Below are 17,360 nucleotides of genomic sequence, written 5' to 3'. Positions count from 1 at the left end.
GTTTGGTTGGTTGGTTTTTTTGGTTTTGTTTTGTTTTTTGAGACAGGGTTTCTCTGTGTAGCTTTGGAGCCTGTCCTGGCTCTCGCTCTGTAGCCCAGGCTGTCCTCAAACTCACAGAGATCCGCCTGCCTCTGCCTCCCAAGTGCTGGGATTAAAGGCGTGTGCCACCATTGCACAGTTGGCAACTCTTATAAAAGAAAACCTTTCATTGTGGCGCTTTAGTCCATTATCATCACAGCAGGAAGCATGGCAGCGTGCAAGCAGACATGGTGCCTGAGAAGGAGCTGAGAGTCCTTACATCTTGACTCACAGGCAACAGGAAGTGGGCAGTTACTTGAACATAGGAGACCTCAGAGCCTGCCCCCATAGTGAGACACCTCCTTCAACAAGGCTACACCTATATCAACAAGCCACACCTCCAAATAGTGCCACTCCCTTTGGGGGCCATTTTCTTTCAAATCACCACAGGAGGCCAGTATCCTTTCTACCATCTACCACCCCACAGCACTCTCCCATGTCATATTCACACTCTCCACTCATCTATTCCCATGCTCCTGGCTTAGAACAGGGAGCAGAGGTGCTGGAGAGATGGCTCAGTGGTTAAGAGCACTGATTGTTCTTTCAGAGGACCTGGGTTCAATTCCCTGCAACCACATGGCAGCTGACAATTGTCTGTAACTAGAAGATCTTATAGCTTCACACAGACATGCAGGCAGAATGCCAATGCACATAAAAATTAAAGAAAGAAAGAAAAGGAAGGAAGGAAGGAAGAAAACAGGATGCAGATCCCATATACCACCCTAGTCCCCTCTGCCCACCTGGCTTTATTCCACCCAAGTCATTTCCAACCTCTAGACCACCCCCACCCCCACATCCTATCATCTTCCCCACCCAGATCCACTGACTTTTTTTTTGTTTTTTGTTTTTGTTTTTCGAGACAGGGTTTCTCTGTGTAGCTTTGCGCCTTTCCTGGAGCTCACTTGGTAGCCCAGGCTGGCCTCGAACTCACCGAGATCCGCCTGGCTCTGCCTCCCGAGTTCTGGGATTAAAGGCGTGTGCCACCACCGCCCGGCCGATCCACTGACTATTAACTCAGAGCTAACAAAGCACGTCCACAGGCTCAGCGCTCACTGCAGAAATAACAACAATAGGAAAGGTCAAGCCAGCATCCTCTCTCTAAAACCCAGCAGCCATTCCTGCAGAAATGCTTGCCAATGAGAATGACCCGGATGACCTCCGGGACACAGACATTAAAAGAACAATTATAAAAGTCCTCAAAGACTTCAAGGAATCGAAAGAAGACACAAACAGCTCAGTGAGATGAGAGGAAAGAGCCAAAGGAGAGTAAGTTCCCGAGTGATGGCCAAGAACACGCACACAAGGCCGTGAAGATGACAACGAGAAGCCAGTGCTCGACAACGGAATTCAACAGAGAAGTAGAAACACTGAAGGAGACTCAGTCTGAAATGAAGACAGAATTGAAAAACCCAATAGTCCAAACACAAAGGGAAGCCCTACAAGTAGAATAGATAAAACAGAAGACAGAATATTAGGTCTCAGCGATAAAAGTGGAGATCTAGACCAAATAAACATGGAACATGTAAAAAACTCACAAGAAAGAAACACACAGGAGATGTGGGACACAAAGAAAGAAAGAAAGAAAGAAAGAAAGAAAGAAAGAAAGAAAGAAAGAAAGAAAGAAAGAAAGAAAGAGAGAGAGAGAAAGGCCTTTGAATTATAGGCACAATGAGAGAGAAGAATCCCAAGTTAATGGCATTAAGCATATCTTCTACAAGATCATAGGAGAAAATGAGAAAGACACACCCATACAGATACAAGAAGCACACAAAATATCATATGAGAATACCAGAAAAGAAAATTCCCATGGCATGTTATAGTTAAGACACAAAGTATACATAACAAAGAAAGAGTACTGACAGCTACAAGAGAGAAAAATACAACATACATAGCAAAACACATCAGAGTAACAGTGGATTTTTCAGTGGAAACTTTGAAGGCCAGAAGAGCCTGGAGCAATACATCCCATGTTCTAAAAGACTTGAAAGCTAACACAGAATAATATACCCAGCAAAACTATCCGACATGTTTGAAGGAGAAAAAAAAACTTTCTATGATATAAACAGCCTAAAAAATTACATCCAACAAACCAAACCTAAGGAAAACATAGAAGGCATTATTTCTGGGTGAAGAGAGGAGTGAGCATAGCAGAGACCATGGGAAGAAATATGGAATTTAATTATTAAAACACAAAGGACCACCGAGAACACAACACCACCAGAAATCAGCAGCATGAGGACCACTGAGAACATACCACCACCAGAAATCAGCAGCATGAGGACCACAACTAACACTTTTCAGTAGTAACTTTAAATATCAGTGGACTCAATTTTCCAGCCAAAAGACACAGACTGGATGAATGGATCAAGAAACAAAACCCACCTATCTGCTGCGTACAAGAAGCGGATCTTAGTTTTAAAGCTCAGGACTACAATAGAGGGAAAGGATAGACAAAAGTACTCCAGTCAAATGGGTCCAAGAAGTAAGCAGATGCCTCTATGCTAATATCCAACCAAACAGACTTCAAAATAAAACCAATAAGAAGAGGTAAAGAGGGACACCATTCTATTCAAGAGAACAGTTAGCCAAGAAGACTATCTTTTTAAAATTGTTATACCTTTAAAAAGTTTTAATTTTAGATTTACTTATTTTATTTTTTATGTATATAAATGTTTTACCTGCATGTATGTATGTGTACTGTGTATGTGTCTAGTGTCCTCTAAGGTCAGAAGAGGTCTTTAGATTCCCCTGGAACTGGAGTTACAGAGGGTTGTGATCCACCATGTGGGTGCTGGGAACTGAACCGAGGCCCTTTGTAAGAGCAACAAGTGCTCTTAACTGCTAAGCCACCTCTCCAGCCCCAACATTGCTATCTTAAATAAATGTGCACCAAACTTGGGGGCACCCAATTTCACGACAAACCTACTACTGAAATTAAAGACGCAGATTAACACCAATCCACTAATAGTAGGTGACTTAAATACCCAACTTTCTTCAACAGACAAGTCACCTGGACAACAAATAAACAGAGAAACACCAGAATTAACTGACACCATACATCAAGTGTACGTTAGAGATAGCTCCAGAACATTCTATCCAAATGCCAAAGAATACACATTCTACTCCACAGCACATGGGGGCTTTTCTAAAATAGACCACATCCTGAGACACAAAACAAATCTTTACAAATTCAAAAAGATTGAAATCCCTCCTATCCAATCTGATCACAATGCAATAAAACTTAAAATTTACAACAAACTTCTAGTAAATACACATACTCCTGGAGATGAAACAACTCATTACTAAATGTTGAATGGATCAGAGAAGAAATGAATAAAGAAATGGAAAAAAATTTCCTGGAGTTAGATGAAAATGAAAACACGAAACTTTCAGGACATATTGAAAGCAGTCCTATGAGGAAAATTTATAGCTCTATGTACTTACATTAAAAAAATCAGAGCATGAATAAATGGCTTAATAATGCAACCAAAAAGTTGGAAAAACTAGAACAAACCAAATCCAAACCCAGTCAATGCTGAGAAATAATAAAAACCAGAGCAGAAATCAATGAAATGGAAACAAAAAACAATGCAAAGACTCAACTAGTCTAAGAGCTGGTTCTTTGAGAAGATACTCAAGATTGACAGATTCTTGGCCCAACTAGCCAAAAGAAAGAAAAAGATGGCCCACATAAACAGAACCAGAAACAGAGAAAGATCGCAACAGACACCAAAGAAACTCAGAATATTATATGGGGTTATTTTTAAAACCTGTATTCCATGAAGCTGGAAAGTCTAAAAGAAATGGATGGTTTTCTAGTTTCAGTCAAACCACCAAAATTAAACCAAGGAGAGACCAACAACCTAAACAGACCCATAACAAATGAGGAAATTAAAACAATAATAAAAAGCCTTCAACTAAAAAAAAATGTTCAGGAACAGATGGAGTCACAGCAGAATTCTACCAAACATTCCAAGAAGATCTACAGCCAAAAGGAAGCAGAAGGAGCACTCCCAGGACTGTTCTAATACCCAAACCTCGTAAAGACACAATCAAAAAAAAAAAAAAAAAAAAAAAAAGGAAAACAAGAAAACTATAGGCCAATATCCTGAAAGAACATAAACTCAAAAATAATCAATAAAATACTTGCAAACAAAATACAAACAAACATACACCATGACCAAGTTGCAGGGATGGTTTAATCCGTGTATATGGATCACTAAATGTAATAAACCACATAAGTGGATTTACAGACAAAATTGACATGATCATCTTAATAGAAAAAGCCTTTGACAGAATCACCCCTTCAAAAGTAAATGGGTATTGGGACTCAGGATGAGAGGGATGCAGAAAACAACCTTTATTTTGCCTGTTTGTTTTTTATTTGCTTGACAGAATTGTTTATTATGGCCAGGTGGAGTAGTGCATGCCTCTAATCCCAGCACTCAGGAGGCAGAGGCAAGCGGATCTCTGTAAGTTCAAGGCTAGCCTGGTCTACATAGTGGATTGCAGGTCATCCAGAGCTATATTGAGAGACTGTATCTCAAAAAATATTTTATTATAACTACATTTTCAAATTCCTTAGAACAACCTGTCTGCCAGGAATACAACAGCTTTCTATGGAGAGTGACAGCATTTCTTTGTGCCTTACAACATTTTAATTAGTTTGATTATGGAACAAAACATGCATAATACTACTGAAGGAGTCTCCTGCACAATTGCTTTTTGCAAAGGACCATTTACATTTTCATAATTATCGCAATGCTTTTTTGTCCAGGGAATTCTCCACTCTAGCCAGCGACGCTTAGCAGCATTCCAATTCTCGGCACATTTCGCTAGCGACTCCCCAGTCAGGTTGCATGCTGGCTGTTTAGAACGAATTTGCAGCTTCAATCTGTCAGACTTGAGTTACTTCTGAAGATTAATGGTCCTTTAATGTAGTATTCTGTTCTGAAAGGACAGCTAAGCTATGCTATTTTTTAATGGAATATAAAATTTATTTATTTAAAACAAATATAAGATGAATCAAAGAACATTAAGTACAAAAGGTATACAAAATGAATAATTTTTAAAAACAAAATTGGAAAACAAAAGTTATCTTTATTAGAATGACCTTTGGAACATAAGAAAATTAGATCATGAACTTGACTGAGTACCTGAGGAAATTATAACAAATTAAGTTGATGTAATGAGTACAGGAACTAAGAACAAGTTAATGGCTCAGACAAAAGGAACAGCAGTGTGAGCTGGTTGTGTTTAAGGAAATAATGCCTAACAACTGAAAAAACAAACAAACAAACCCACCACCAACAAATTTAAGTATGGTGGATTGAATGAGAATGGTCCCCATAGGACCATATATTGGAATGCTTGGCACTATTTGTAAGGATTAGGAGATGTGGCTTTGTTGGAGGAAGTGTGTCACTGGGGGTGGGCTTTGAGGTTTCAATGGCTCATGCCAGGCCTAGGCACTCATGCCCCCCATCTCTCTCCCCCTCCCTCTCTCTCCCTCCCTCCCTCCCTCCCCCCTCCTCATCTCTCCATCAGGATGTAGCTCTCAGTTACTGCTCCAGCACCATGTCTGCCTGTACGACACCATGCTCTCTGCCATGATGATAACAGACTAACCCTCTGAAACTGTAAATTAAGTGTGCTGGCTAATTCTGTGTCAACTTGACACGGGCTAGAATCATCTAAGAGGAATGAATTGAGAAAATGCCTCCATGAGACTGGGGTGTAGACAAGCAAGTTGGTAGAGCATTTTCTTAATTAGTGATTGATGGGGGAGGGCCCCGCCCATTGTGGGTGGTGCCATCCGGGACTGGTGGTCTTAGGTTCCATAAGAAAGCAGGCTGAGCAAGCCAGTAAGCAGCACCCCTCCATGGCCTCTGCATCAGCTCCTACCTCCAGGTTTCTGCCCTGCTTGAGTTCCTGCCCTGACTTCCTTTGATGCTGTGGAAGCATAAGTTGAACAAACCCTTTCCTCCTCAAGTTGCTGTGGTCAAGGTGTTTCATCATAGCAATAGTAACCCGAAATAAGACAGTAATCACCAGCCGGGCAGTGGTGGCGCACGCCTTTAATCCCAGCACTCGGGAGGCAGAGGCAGGCGGATTTCTGTGAGTTCGAGGCCAGCCTGGTCTCCAAAGTGAGTTCCAGGAAAGGCGCAAAGCTACACAGAGAAACCCTGTCTCGAAAAACCAAAAAAAAAAAAAAAAAAGACAGTAATCACCAATTCAATGCTTCCTTTTGTAAGTTGCCTTGGTCCTGGTGTCTCTTCACAGCAACAGAACAGTGACTGAGACAGATACTGGTACCAGTAACTCGGGGATTGCCATGACAGGCCTGACCATGTTGTTTGTTGGAGGAACATGGAAGACTTTGGGACTTTGGACTAGGAAAACTTTAGAACACTTTAGATGGGGCTTAATGGGCCATCCTTGTAGAAGCATAGAAGACAGTGATGAGGCCAATCTGAACTTTGGGGGCTCAACTCCAGAAGTTTCAGAGGGGAAGAATGTTAGTAAGTGGCCTAGAGACCTTTCTTGTGACGTTTTGATAAAGAATGTGGCTGCTTTTTGCCTTCAGTGTGGTGTCCAGGGGACTCTCTTCCTTGCTCGGGTGATATCAGTGTCCATCATTGGTGATTGTGATGTGGGAATGTGGAAATGTATCACCTGTGATTTACTTCAGTGGCAATTAAGTTGATGTCACGAGTACAGGAACTACTGCTTCCTCAAGCTCTGCCTGCGCACCAGTGTCACAGCAACCAAGTCACCAGACAAGTACCAAGAAAAAACCCCAAGTACAGCTGTGAAGGTGTGAACCCAAACATGATAAAATACAAGAACAGCTGGCTGAGAAACACAGGCAAGTGAGAAAAAGAACACATGTCGGGGCTGGAGAGATGGCTCAGAGGTTAAGAGCACTGACTGCTCTTCCAGAGGTCCTGAGTTCAATTCCCAGCACCTACATGGTGGCTCACAACCATCTGTAATGAGATCTGGTGCCCTCTTCTGGCCTGCAGTCATCCATGCTGTATACATAATAAATAAATAAATAAATAAATAAATAAATAAATAAATAATAAATAAATAAATAAATAAATAAATAAAATCATTTGTCCATTAAAAAAAAAAAAAAAGAACGCATGTCTATCGGACAGTCTCCAGTTGCCAGACAGAAAGACACCAGAATCCTGGCGGTCATGAATTCTGTGGCTCCGTGCCCCACCAGCCGTGAGAAAGGTTTACAGCTCACTTTTGGTTTATTTTGTCTTTTGTGCCTTTTGTTTTGTTTAGAGACAGGGTCTCACAGTCTGGTCTCCAACTTTACTATGTAGTTGAGGCTGGTCTTTCTGTGATCTTGCCTCTGCCTCACACGTTGGGACTACCGACATCTGCTAATGCGTCTGGCCTCGACAGTGTTTTGACATGTGCAACTAAAAACGGTTTATGAAGTCGGAGGCATTTTACGGTGTGATGCAAACATCTAGCATTTCCATCAGCCTTGAGTGTAGAAAGGATGGCAGCTTGATGAATACTGTTTTGGACCTCATGTCCAAAGGGCCGTAACTAGCAAAAGGAAACGTGGCTCACTAAACTTGGGAGAAAACTACATTATACAAATATATAATGAAAGACGAACATTAGCAATGTGCTTTCCTACTTTGCTTAAAAGTTTAACGAGGCCGGGCGGTGGTGGCGCACACCTTTAACCCCAGTACTCGGGAGGCAGAGGCAGACGGATCTCTGTGAGTTCGAGGCCAGCCTGGGCTACCAAGTGAGTTCCAGGAAAGGCGCAAAGCTACACAGAGAAACCCTGTCTCAAAAATCCAAAAAAAAAAAAAAAAAAAAAAAAGGTTTAACCAGATGTGTGTTAAAGACGTTGAAGCTGAAATCGTGTCTGATGCTTCGCTATTACTGGGTCATGGTTATGAGTGTACTGTTTAGCATCTGAACAGATCTGCCCCTTGTTTTAAAAACTGGATGAAGATCTCTTCCTGGAAGTCAACTGGTCTTCTCTTTAATTTAAAAAGTAAAATCACAGTATAGGTGGGGAAATACCCAGTATGTTTAATTTCACTTAAGCCAATACCCTTAGACATAGATTACATATGTATTAATGAACATTGTTTATAATTATTTATAATGAAACATTCCCTTATTAGTGAACATAAAAAGGTACAATTTATAAAAAAAAAAAACTTTACTCAGTTATACAGGAATTAGAAGTGCATATGTTTAAAAAAAAATGGTTTAAATGTCAAACTTCGCCCCGGGAAGATGCAGTGTGGTCTCTAATTACGGTGGCCACCAGTGGTCATGCTATCCACAACCACTTCCCTGTCTGTCAGTCTCTCCAACACACCTTGTCTTCTCTCTCACAGAAGGTACCCTGTACTCTCAGGTAGTCGTCATCTTGGGCACAACCTGACCTGGCTTAATCCAAGCTCTCATCATTTTTTATTTTGAAAGAGCCAATCAAGGCATTTCTAGCCAATGGTCCTCAAGGACCAGCTTTTCTGGCTAATAAAATATACAGAGATGTCTCCCCAAGTACTTCGTGTGTGACAGCTGGGATCCTAGAGGCCATCTCTGCTGGCTGAGATGGGGTATAGCGTGCCTTCCCCAGGACTGCCTAGGTGGGTGAGTTTCCTAACAGTTCGGCTCTATCAGGATTCAGTGATTATGGCTCTAACCGAGGCACCCTAACCCCAACACACGACCCAGTTTGCCATTCCTTATCTCTGTGAAGCCGCCCAATCCAGTTTCCATGGTAGAGGTCCAGACAACACAGCTGTGACTATATTGGTGCATTAAAGAACAGGGTGGCAACAGGAGCCCTCAGAGTGGCCTGTTCCCATTAACAGCTGCATGAGCATTCCCAAGAGACCCCCCCATCAGACATGCGGATCATAACTAGCGGTCAAACCATTCAAAAGCAGGCTGGAGAGATGGCTCGGCACTTTACAGTGCTCACGGGTCTTGCGGGGGCCTGGAGTTCCGTTCCCAGCACCCACATTGGGTGACTCACAGCGCCTGTAACTCCAGCCCCAGGGGATCCAGTGCCTTCTTCTAGCCTCTGCAGGCATCGTACTCCTGTGCACACACCCCCCATACACATATGATTAAAAATTAAAGTCTTAAATAAACACACCCCAAAACACATTGTTTTGCTTTAATACTTGTTTATTTAGCACTTGCTGAGCACAAGGCAGTGTGCATTTGGTGCCACTAAGATGCAGAAGAATGTGTCATTCTTGCCATTAATATCACGATAACACAGAAAAAAACCATCACACAGGCAGAAGCGATTAATGCCACGAGATGAATATCAATATTTGAGAACGCCGAAGAAGATACCAGCTCTGGATGAGGATGGGATCAGAGGTGCTGCTTCCACAATGGGGCATTTTAAATGATAGATCAAATCCAGGTTTGGAGAAACGAAGAGGAAGATGAAAATTGGGAGGGAGGGAGGGAGGACCAGAGGGCCGGCCACCGCTGGGTGACCGCAAGCAGGCTGTAAAGGAGGTGGGAAAACACCGCAGGGTGCTGGCATCAGATGAAGAGGTTGTACCAGGCAGAGATGGCCCAGGCACAGTCTACTGGACAAGCTGGTGTTTTGATCCAACTCCTGCTTTATCGAGTTTAATCTGGAGGCAGTGGACCAGTCACAGAGGAGGCAAGCTTCCAGACCAGACCAGCGGTCGTAACGGGGAGAATGAGGCAGGCAGAAGTGGAAGGGGGAGACAGAACTGAGACTTGGCAATGATTAAATATGTATTTTTAAAATGGGAATGTATAAGGTGGGGAGACTCAAAAGCCACAAACGAATGAGCAATCACTGAAATGTCCCCAGGTCACCACAGAAGAGTGGCCTAAAGTACAACCCCATCATGATCCTCCTCAAATATGAATACTCAGGGAAAATCCCCAAGAGGGAATTATATGGACAACACGCAAAAGCTGTTTTCACAAATATCACCCTCGCTCCTAGGAAACTGGGGATAGCCATTCCCTAAGATTCGCTCTGATGGAGTGGTAAAAGGTTTTGCTATTATTCCTTTTCCAGAGTTTTCTGTAAGATTACAGTGGGGATTTCAGAGAAGCTACTGATGGTCCCCACCTTATCAAATCTAAGCATGGGAGACCTGACCCCCACTTATCACATCTAAGCATGGGAGACCTGACCCCCCCCTTAGCACATCTAAGCATGGGAGACCTGGCCCCACCTAATCACATCTAAGCATGGGAGACCTGACCCCCGCCCCCTTAGCACATCTAAGCATGGGAGACCTGTCGGAGCATCCCATCTCTTTCCTTCCACAGATGACAGGCCATGGGACTGGCCCGTACCTTCCACAGGAGGCAGTTCATAGGACCCACAGCAGAAGCAGATGCTCTTCCTTCCCTGGCTACATTTCTGGGTGCCTGGAGATGTTGGGGTACCATCCGGAGACATGCCAGTACAGACAGGCAGACAGGCAGACAGCAGGAACTAGTAAGGTGGGTGGACGGGTAGAGCTACAAGAGTAGCTGATGATAATAAATCCATACTTCAGGTTTTTTTCCAGGTGGGGTAAGGAAGCCAGCAGCTTTGGAAAACACATTTTGTGGGCCCATCAAAGCCCTGAACATCGGAAAGAAAAATTACTTTGGCATTCTAGAAACATTAAAGTGCATGCTATAAAAAAGAAAAGACAGCATTATGACACAGTCCACTAAAAAGCTTTATAGAAGTCTCACAACAGGAAGCGCCTTTGTTGTCGGCACGCATAGACACATGGGAGGCAGGTTTCAGGAAATGAGAATCGGTCCCTCAATTATTTGGGAGTTTTCTTGTGTTCTTGTTATTTGCTTATTAGTGGTAGCAAGAACCCCAAACTGCCCAAGCTAGAAAGACATTCTACCTCTGAGTCAAACCAGCCCACCAACCTTGGCCTCCATTAGAGACAAAATGTCCATAGAAAGTCCCCTCTGGGAAGTCCAAGGAGATTTCTACACATGTTCCAAATGTATCAATTTCATAGAAAATGGAGGGCATAACATTTCAAATATGTAAGTAAAAATATATAGGCAGCTTTCTGATGTCTAAGCAAATCAGCTTGGGCACAGCATCCGGAAGTCCATCCCTTTAATAAAGAGGGAGGATCCCTTTAATAAAGGATGTTTCCATCTTCCTCTCAGGGCCGCTGGCTCCTCCAGCAACATGTTCCAGTGAGTGAATGCCGTCAGATTTTCCAAAATATCTTCTTCTTATAGAGAACGTAGGCAATGAGCACCCAGAGAGCAGTGGCCACTATGTTCTGAATGAGATGTTCTTTGTGTGACTGGTCATCCTGCAGCTTCCACCGGAAAGGGAAGTAGTTCTCAAACACCTCGTGACCAACATACACCAGAATAGAATTCATCCCTTCGAGAGATCAGAACATGGTTTTTCCAGATCAATCATACAATTCTTGAGACGAGTTCAATAAAAAACATAAACCCGCCCTGGCATTATCACTTACTGCCCCAAATGAGTGACGCACAGCTTAGACAGTGAAGTGAGATGTGTATTTCTAAACTCTTAGGATTCAGGAGCATCGAGCCGGCTCAGCAGGGAAAGGCATTTGCCGCCAAGCCTGATGACTCCGTTCTATCCTAGGAACCCTCATGGTGCAGAGAACCAACTCCTGTACACGTGTACACACACACACACACACACACACACACACACACACACACACACACACACACGGATAAAAAGGACAATCCTATCTCTTATTAAAATCAGTACGTCCTGGGTCGTATCCAGTACTGTGCCATTTTATACTGCCTCAAAATAAGCGGAGTTTATTTACTGATGCTAGAAACCGAATGTGTAAAAATGGGGTGGTGCTTTGGAACAGGCCAGTGACCTCCTGCGAGCTGGGCCAGCACAGCCCCTGCCGGCTTCTTCTTAGCTTGCTTCCTGAAATGTGTCCCCAGGACAGAGCCTTCAGCTCTGAGGCAGCTCAGCGGCTCTCTGAGCCAGTCTGCCTGGTCTCTCCCGCCCACTATGAACGGGTCCCAGCCGACTCACCGGGATAGAAGAAGGGGGTTCCCGTCCACAGCCCCTTCACATCCACAGCTGGGTAGAGGACGAGCAGGATGAAGAAGGCAAAGCAGCTCAGCGCGGTGACATAGGAAATGGACCTACAGGGAGATGAGTGAGGGAAGGTCACCGCACCCTGAGAACACCTGCTTTCAATGTGACAGATACCCGGGACGCCATAGCCCCCACCCTGCTTACCAGAGATTTTTGTTTATTGGAATAAAGCCTTCATTTGCAGACACTTTTGTCAAGGCAACAGAAATAAGCCCCTGTGAAGAAAAGAAGATGTTAAAGATGTGTACTACAACCTCGAAACAGTCCACTGAAGAGTTAAAAAAAAGATGAATCACTTACCTGCTAGTGAGGATGGAAAATCACACCTTTTACTTTGCTCTTTTAACTGGAAACCTAGTGTAAGATGTGTAACTAAACTATTATGCAAAACCATTTCTGATGGTCTCCGAGTCAGAGAAGGTAAGTGAGGAATCACACCGACCTAAGAGAATGTGACTCCGCAAGGCTGGGGAAAGGAACAGCCTGTTGGCGGCGTACATTGTGTTCTTAACTGGGATGCTCCTGCTCTGAAAAACCATCACATGTGTGCCTGCTTATTTCCACTTTTATTCTCTCTCTCTCTCTCTCTCTCTCTCTCTCTCTCTCTCTCTCTCTCTCTCTCTCTCTCTCTCCCCCCCCCTCTGGTTTTTCAAGACAGGGTTTTTCTGTGTAGCCCTGGCTGTCCTGGATCTTTCTCTGTAGACCAGGCTGGCTTCAAACTCAGAGATCCGCCTGGCTCTGCCTCCTGGGTGCTGGGATTAAAGGTGTGCACCACCACACAGTTAAATATCCATTTCTCTCTTTTATTTATTTATTTATTTATTTATTTATTTATTTATTTATTTATTATTTATTTATTTATTACTTTTTATTTTATGTGTATTGGTGTTTTGCGTGCATGTATGTCTGTGTAAGGGTGTTGGACCCCTGGAACTGGAATTACAGATAGTTGTGAGCCGCCATGTAGGTACTGGGAATTGAACCCAGGTCCTCTGGAAGAGCAGCAAGTGTTCTTAACCACTGAACCATCTCTCTATCCCTTTATTTTCTCCTTTGAGACAGGGTCTCACATATCCCAGACTGGCCTCAAACTCACTACGTAGCCAAGGGTGATCTTGGGTCCTCTGCTTCCTCATGCTGGATTACAGACATGTGCCACCACACCCGGTCTTAGGGGGTGCTGGGGATGGGACCCAGGGCGTCACGCATGCTAAGCCTGCCTTCCACTGAGCTACAACCCCACCCCTTGCCTGGTCCCCATGCAGAGCAGTCCTTACACGTTCCCCCCAGCAGCCTTCACTGGAGCGTGGATGGTGAGCGCTCTTATTTATTTATATGACACAGTTTTCTAAGAGAAGAAGCCTGAGAATTTAGTTGTGAAGATGTCTTCCTCCCTGTGACTAGGAGCATACCTTAGTGGTAGAGTGTGTACTGGGCATGCACTAGGCCCTGGGTTCCACACTCAGGAAAAAAATAAGAATGATATTTTAAAGATGTTATTCTGTGAATGCTGTAATTCAAGTGAAATGCTCTCCATCATGCTGAGCCAGGGGCTGCTCAGCATTTCATTTCTTCTTAAATAAGTGTGTTCAGTCTTAAGAACACAGTTGGCCCAGCACTCTGTGGGGGCCAGAGACAGAGCCAGGCGGATCTCTGTGAATTCGAGGCCATCCTGGTGTACAGAGCGAGATCCAGGACAGGCACCAAAGCTACACAGAGAGACCCTGTCTCGAAAAACAAACAAACAAAAAAGAACACAGCTGGATCGGGAAGACGGGGTTACTTACAAGGGTGAAGCACCAGGCGGCGAATCTCAGCAGGATGGCTTTCGTCCGGTCCTTGTAATATAGCAGTATTTTTCCTGCCTGGAGAAGACAACAGCATGACCAAGAGAACCAACCACCTAAGATGAAGTCTTGACTCTTCTTTATGCATCCACTTAACTATCCAGCACACGGAGTTATTTGCTAGGTACAGGTTCTAGACACTGGGGTTATAAGGAGGAATACGATGACCGCTATACCCTGTGGAGGCTGGGGAGGAGCGTGGGACCAACGAGGGAGGCGGATGTCATGTGGGGAGTGTCGAGGCTACAAGTCGCAGAGGGTCAGAGCAGGCAGGACGTGCGGATGAAGGGGAGAGCACACACAGAACGGTACGGTACGTCCCAGCAGCTCTGTGTGCCGGGAGGTTGAGAGCGCAGTAACAGGAGCAAGCAGGTGGCCCAGCAGGGCTCATTCAGACCAAGCCTTTCTCCCAGAGGTGATGGGGAGCCCAGCAAAGTCACCCCTTGTCTTAGTTTTTATTGTCAACTTGACCCAACCTAAAACCACCTGGGAACTGACAAACTGGCCCGCAGACAGTCTGTGGGGATTGTCTGCATCGCTAATTGACACAGAAGAGCTTGGCCCACTGTGGGCGGCACCACCCCTAGGCAGGTGGGCCTGGGCGCCTATGAAAGCGGGCTGAGCATGAGCCTGAAGTCAATGCAGCGGGCAGCATTCCTCCACGGTTTCTGCTTTAAGTCCCTGCCTGAGTTCCTACCCTGACTTCCCTATGGGCTGAGACCTGTACGTGGAACAAACCCTTTCCTCCCTCCGTGGCTTTCTGACAGTGTTTGAGCACTTTAATAGAAAGGAAACTAGAACTAATGCCCACCAAAGTGACAGGAGACCAGCTCAGACTGGTTATGCTGTCTGGTCTGGTGGCACTACCAAAGATGGATAGGAGCAAAAGGGAACTGGATGCAGGGAAAACTGAAAACCTCAGATGGGACACTGCGTGAAATCTCTCTGAAACCAGAGTCAAACTTGGAAAGGATCGAAGGATATACTGGTGATAATTTATAATAACAGCTAAAATGTGCAAGTGCTGCCCGTGTGCCAGTTCTTGGGGTGTTCCTCATAGCACCCCTACGATGTGGGCGCTAGTGACACACTAAGATGTCACCCAGTAAGTGTGAGTGCTGTGGGATGGTCTGTGTGGCAAATGTGTTGCTCTGATTGGTCAATAAATAAAGCACTGATTGGCCCGTGGCTAGGCAGGAAGTATAGGCGGGACTAACAGAGAGGAGAAAAGAAAGAACAGGAAGGCAGAAGGAGTCACTGCCAGTCGCCACCCTGACAAGAAGCATGTGAAGATGCCAGTAAGCCATGAGCCATGTGGCAAGGTATAGATTTGTGGAAATGGATTAATTTAAGCTATAAGAACAGTTAGCAAGAAGCCTGCCACGGCCATACAGTTTGTAAGCAATATAAGTCTCTGTGTTTACTTGGTTGGGTCTGAGCGGCTGTGGGACTGGCAGGTGACAGAGATTTGTCCTGACTGTGGGCCAGGCAGGAAAACTCTAGCTACATGTGAGGGCCGGGGTCAAACGTAACAAAAGGAGATCAAGAGGATGCAAGTTGGAAAGGAAGAAGTCAAACATTCGCTACTCGCAGATGATATGATAGAATACATAAGTGACCCCAAAAATTCTACCAGGGAACTCCTACAGCTGATAAACACCCTCAATAATGTGGTGGGATGCAAGATTGACTCAAAAAAATCAATAGCCCTCCTATATACAAATGATCAATGGGCCGAGAAAGAAATCAGAGAAACAACACCTTTTACCACGGCCACAAATAATATACCTTGGGGTAACTCTAACCAAACAAGTGAGAGACCTGTATGACAAGAACTTTAAGTCTTTGAAGAAAGAAACTTAAGAAGATATCAGAAAATAGAAAGATCTCCCATGCTCATGGATAGGTAGGATCAACACAATAAAAATGGCAACCTTACCAAAAGCAATCTACAGATTCAATGCAATCCCCATCAAAAGCCCAACACAATTCTTCACAGATCTTGAAAGAATACTACTAAACTTCTCATGGAAAAACAAAAAACCCAGGATAGCTAAAAGAATCCTGTACAATAAAGCTACCTCTGGACTTAAAGTTACTGGTGGTGCACACCTTTGATCCCAGCACTCGGGAGGCAGAGGCAGGCCTATCCCTGAGAAGTTAGGTTAGAGGCCAGCCTGGGCAGCCAGGGCAGCCAGGGCTACACAGAGAAACCTAAACAAACAAACAAACAAACAATAAATAATAAATAAATAAATGTGGCCATCAGTGGAACTCATTATCCACAAACTCCTGGGCTAAAATACACCCACAACTAGTAAGAATTTAGTCCCCAGAATGTAAGGGTTCAGCCAGTCATCTGAATTGCTGAGGCATCCCACCCTAGTTTACACAATCTTGATCCTAACCAGAACTGACCAGACCCGGAGGGCAGCAGAGGACCTCCTTCAAGTATTACAGTGAGGTGGTTTCTAGTTACGTTAGAAGTCGTCACAAACTCGGAAAAGACAGCCGATGAGAGGAGCAGATACCTGAACTCCTAAAAATGCCATCACAATGGAGTTGATAGTCCCTAGGATCCCTTCTGGGTCGTAGGCCACCTCGGTGCGATAGAGGACCTTAAAGAAACAGAACACAACTCTCAGACAGAATGCAAACTTGAACACATTTCAATTGTTGATGCTTTTTACCCACCCCCTCCCTCCCTTCCTCCCTTCCTCCCTCTCTTCTTCCCTTCTTCCCTCCCTCCCTTTTTGCTTTGTTTTTTGCTTTTACAGCAGAAATTCATGGGCAATTTATAGGCATCATAGGAAAAGTAAGCCATGATGCTGCTCAGACACATTATCACATCTGGCCAAGAGTGTTGGACCACGTTTAACCAAATACAAATGCCTAACGGGACAGGAATTCCATGTTCATTCCATTGTAGCCAACCCCACTGTAGCTTCAACAGCTCCTAACCTTCTTTCCAGGCAAATTAACATTTAATAAAACATCTGGGAAGAGGGAGTGGCCCAGTGGAAGAGTGTATGCTTAGCAATCAGAAGGCCCATGTTTTAATCTCTAACACTACAAATAATTAGTCAATTAAAATAAAACATTTGTATTTTTAACACGAGATTCTAGAACTATGGAAATGTACAGTGTATCCTCAACCACTGCAAGGCCTGAAAGACTCATCCCCAGCTACTAGAAATATTGATTGTTAAAAGGTCTCAGTCAAGACCCTTGTCCAGGGTCCTTGACCAAAGAGAGCTGCAGGGTGAGGCTACAGTTCGCTGGGCCCTGAGTTCGATCCCAGC

The 17,360-nt window shown here is 44.3% G+C and overlaps 1 protein-coding gene across 1 annotated transcript in view; it reads right to left on the bottom strand.

Annotated features, from left to right (window-relative positions):
* Positions 1 to 10,793: 10,793 nt before the first annotated feature.
* Positions 10,794 to 17,360, bottom strand: part of Hgsnat (heparan-alpha-glucosaminide N-acetyltransferase) — a 30,489-nt gene continuing 23,922 nt past the window's right edge. Inside the window, exons 14-18 of the mRNA XM_076553590.1 lie at positions 16,590 to 16,676; positions 13,999 to 14,076; positions 12,356 to 12,426; positions 12,146 to 12,258; positions 10,794 to 11,494 (exon numbers count right to left, since the gene is read on the bottom strand). Coding sequence (XP_076409705.1) covers positions 11,313 to 11,494; positions 12,146 to 12,258; positions 12,356 to 12,426; positions 13,999 to 14,076; positions 16,590 to 16,676 — 531 coding nt within the window. The 3' untranslated portion in view covers positions 10,794 to 11,312. The remainder of the gene's footprint in view (positions 11,495 to 12,145; positions 12,259 to 12,355; positions 12,427 to 13,998; positions 14,077 to 16,589; positions 16,677 to 17,360) is intronic.

Source organism: Peromyscus maniculatus, chromosome 17, assembly GCF_049852395.1.
Source record: "Peromyscus maniculatus bairdii isolate BWxNUB_F1_BW_parent chromosome 17, HU_Pman_BW_mat_3.1, whole genome shotgun sequence".
Classification (NCBI taxonomy): Eukaryota; Metazoa; Chordata; class Mammalia; order Rodentia; family Cricetidae; genus Peromyscus; species Peromyscus maniculatus.
Note: the sequence above shows the minus strand (reverse complement) of the source record. Positions and strands in the feature narration are given on the sequence as shown.